The sequence below is a fragment of the Aegilops tauschii genome, chromosome 3, assembly GCF_002575655.3.
Source record: "Aegilops tauschii subsp. strangulata cultivar AL8/78 chromosome 3, Aet v6.0, whole genome shotgun sequence".
Lineage (NCBI taxonomy): Eukaryota > Viridiplantae > Streptophyta > Magnoliopsida > Poales > Poaceae > Aegilops > Aegilops tauschii.
Genome location: NC_053037.3, coordinates 145,489,094 through 145,490,847, shown reverse-complemented (window position 1 = coordinate 145,490,847; position 1,754 = coordinate 145,489,094). Strand labels below are relative to the sequence as shown.

General features: G+C 57.6%; 1 protein-coding gene across 1 annotated transcript; it reads right to left on the bottom strand.

The window, feature by feature from the left end:
• Positions 1-270: 270 nt before the first annotated feature.
• On the bottom strand, positions 271-1,754 carry LOC109738494 (uncharacterized). The gene has a single exon (XM_020297587.4). The coding sequence runs from the start codon at positions 1,526-1,528 to the stop codon at positions 491-493; it is 1,038 nt and encodes a 345-aa protein (XP_020153176.1). The 5' UTR covers positions 1,529-1,754; the 3' UTR covers positions 271-490.

The following is a 1,754-nucleotide window of genomic DNA, read 5'->3' as shown; positions in this document are numbered from 1 at the left end:
GAAATCTACAGTTGGCTGTTTTATTTTTCAATCTTGATATAAGGTTCTAACACCGCCTTGTTCGATGCTGACGAATGTGCCTTGGAGAGAGACCATCCCTCTCCTTGGCATCGGTCGCCCCTCGGCGGAGCGGGGGGATTCATCGGAGGATGACTTTCCGTTTGCATTGTCGACTGGAATTGTAGCCTTCTTCAGAAATTTATCAATGTCACTAACAGGTCAATCGTTGGCCGTTTGCTCAGTACTGAAGGTAAAACAAATCTTCTATTAACAGTAGTAATAACTATAACTAAATTTATATTGATGCTACTAATAATTCAGACACCAATTACATGCCCCATTGGTGATGTTCGATTTCAGTGAACAATCACACCTAGAGTAGAGTATAGTAGAAACAGCTGAGCTACACTCTGATTCTGATGGCTAGGACGATCAACACTAGCAGCTGAGCGACACTGGATTCTGAATCCCAGCCTCACGGATCATTGGTTCAGTTGCTCCACAGGAAGTAAGATCCCATGGCCGGCGTCAAGTTGGCGCATCCAGACCGCATCGGCCCTGGCTCCATGGCTCCTCTGGTCGCCACCCCGCAGTACGAGAAGCACGTCGCGGAGGAGCCACCGCAGGGGCTGATTATGTGAGGCTGCGGCGGCGGCTGCTGCTTCTGCTGGATCGGCACCTGCGCCGGCACCAGCGCAAATGTGCCACTGCAAGGGCCTGTGCGAGGCGGCTGCTGCTGGATCGGTGGCAGCGCCAGCGCCGGTGAGCAACCGCAAGGGCTTGTGCCAGGCTGTTGCTTCTGCTGGATCGGCGGCGGCGCCAGCGCCGGTGAGCCACCGCAAGGGCTTGTGCCAGGCTGCTGCTTCTGCTGGATCGGCGGCGGCGGCGCCAGCAAGCCGGTGATGGTGATCTTGACCCTGCGCCGCATGATCTCAGCAAGCAGCCGCGCCGTGTTGAGCGCATCGTCCAACCCGCAGTGCAGGCGGCCCTCCCAGTCCAGCCCCGCCGCCCGGACCGCCTCCTGCAGGTTGACCCGCCCTCCGCCGCCGAGCGCTGCCTGGAAGGGGATCCTCAGATTGATCCACTGATCGAAGTAGGAGGGCTTCTCGATGCCCTTGAAGCGGCACTCGAACTCGAGCATGGTGCGGCAATCCCAGTCTCCCCAGGTCACCACGGCCAAGCGGACGCCTCTCTTGTTCCCTGCTCCCGCCGTCGCCGCCTTCAGCCAAGAATCGTGCAGCCAGAGCGCGTCGCCGAGTTCCACGCCGCCGTCGACGTCCTCCTGCCGGATGCCGGTGAGCTCCCTGCAAAATTGGGTCAGCACAGGGTGATGCTTAGGACGAACGTACCTGCGAAACGCGGACACGATGCGGCCGGTGGCGCCGTCGACGAGCACCGCGGGGAACTCGATGATTTCCTGCGGAAAGATCCGCCCGTCTTTGACGCACGTCGCCTCGAAGTCGACCACCACGAAGAAATCGAAATCTTGCTCCAGACCCTGCCCGCGCGCCGCCATGATCGCTGCCATGTTTGCCCAAGTGCGCGCAAGCTCGAGATCGAGAATCGAGATCGGGAAAAGTTGGGATCGGAAACTAGGGCGGCGAAGATCGGGGGAAGTTGGATCGAAAACTAGGGCACGGTCGGGCGGGCACAGTTTTTTTTTTTTTTTTTTTTTTGGAGAATATCGAGCGGGAACAGCTGAATCCGGCAGCTCGATGGATTGGCGCAATTTCTTATCTAATCTGATACTTTTC

Excerpts from the sequence above, each read along its gene's own strand:
- LOC109738494 (XM_020297587.4), bottom strand. The coding sequence starts at position 1,528 with ATGGCAGCGATCATGGCGGCGCGCGGGCAGGGTCTGGAGCAAGATTTC.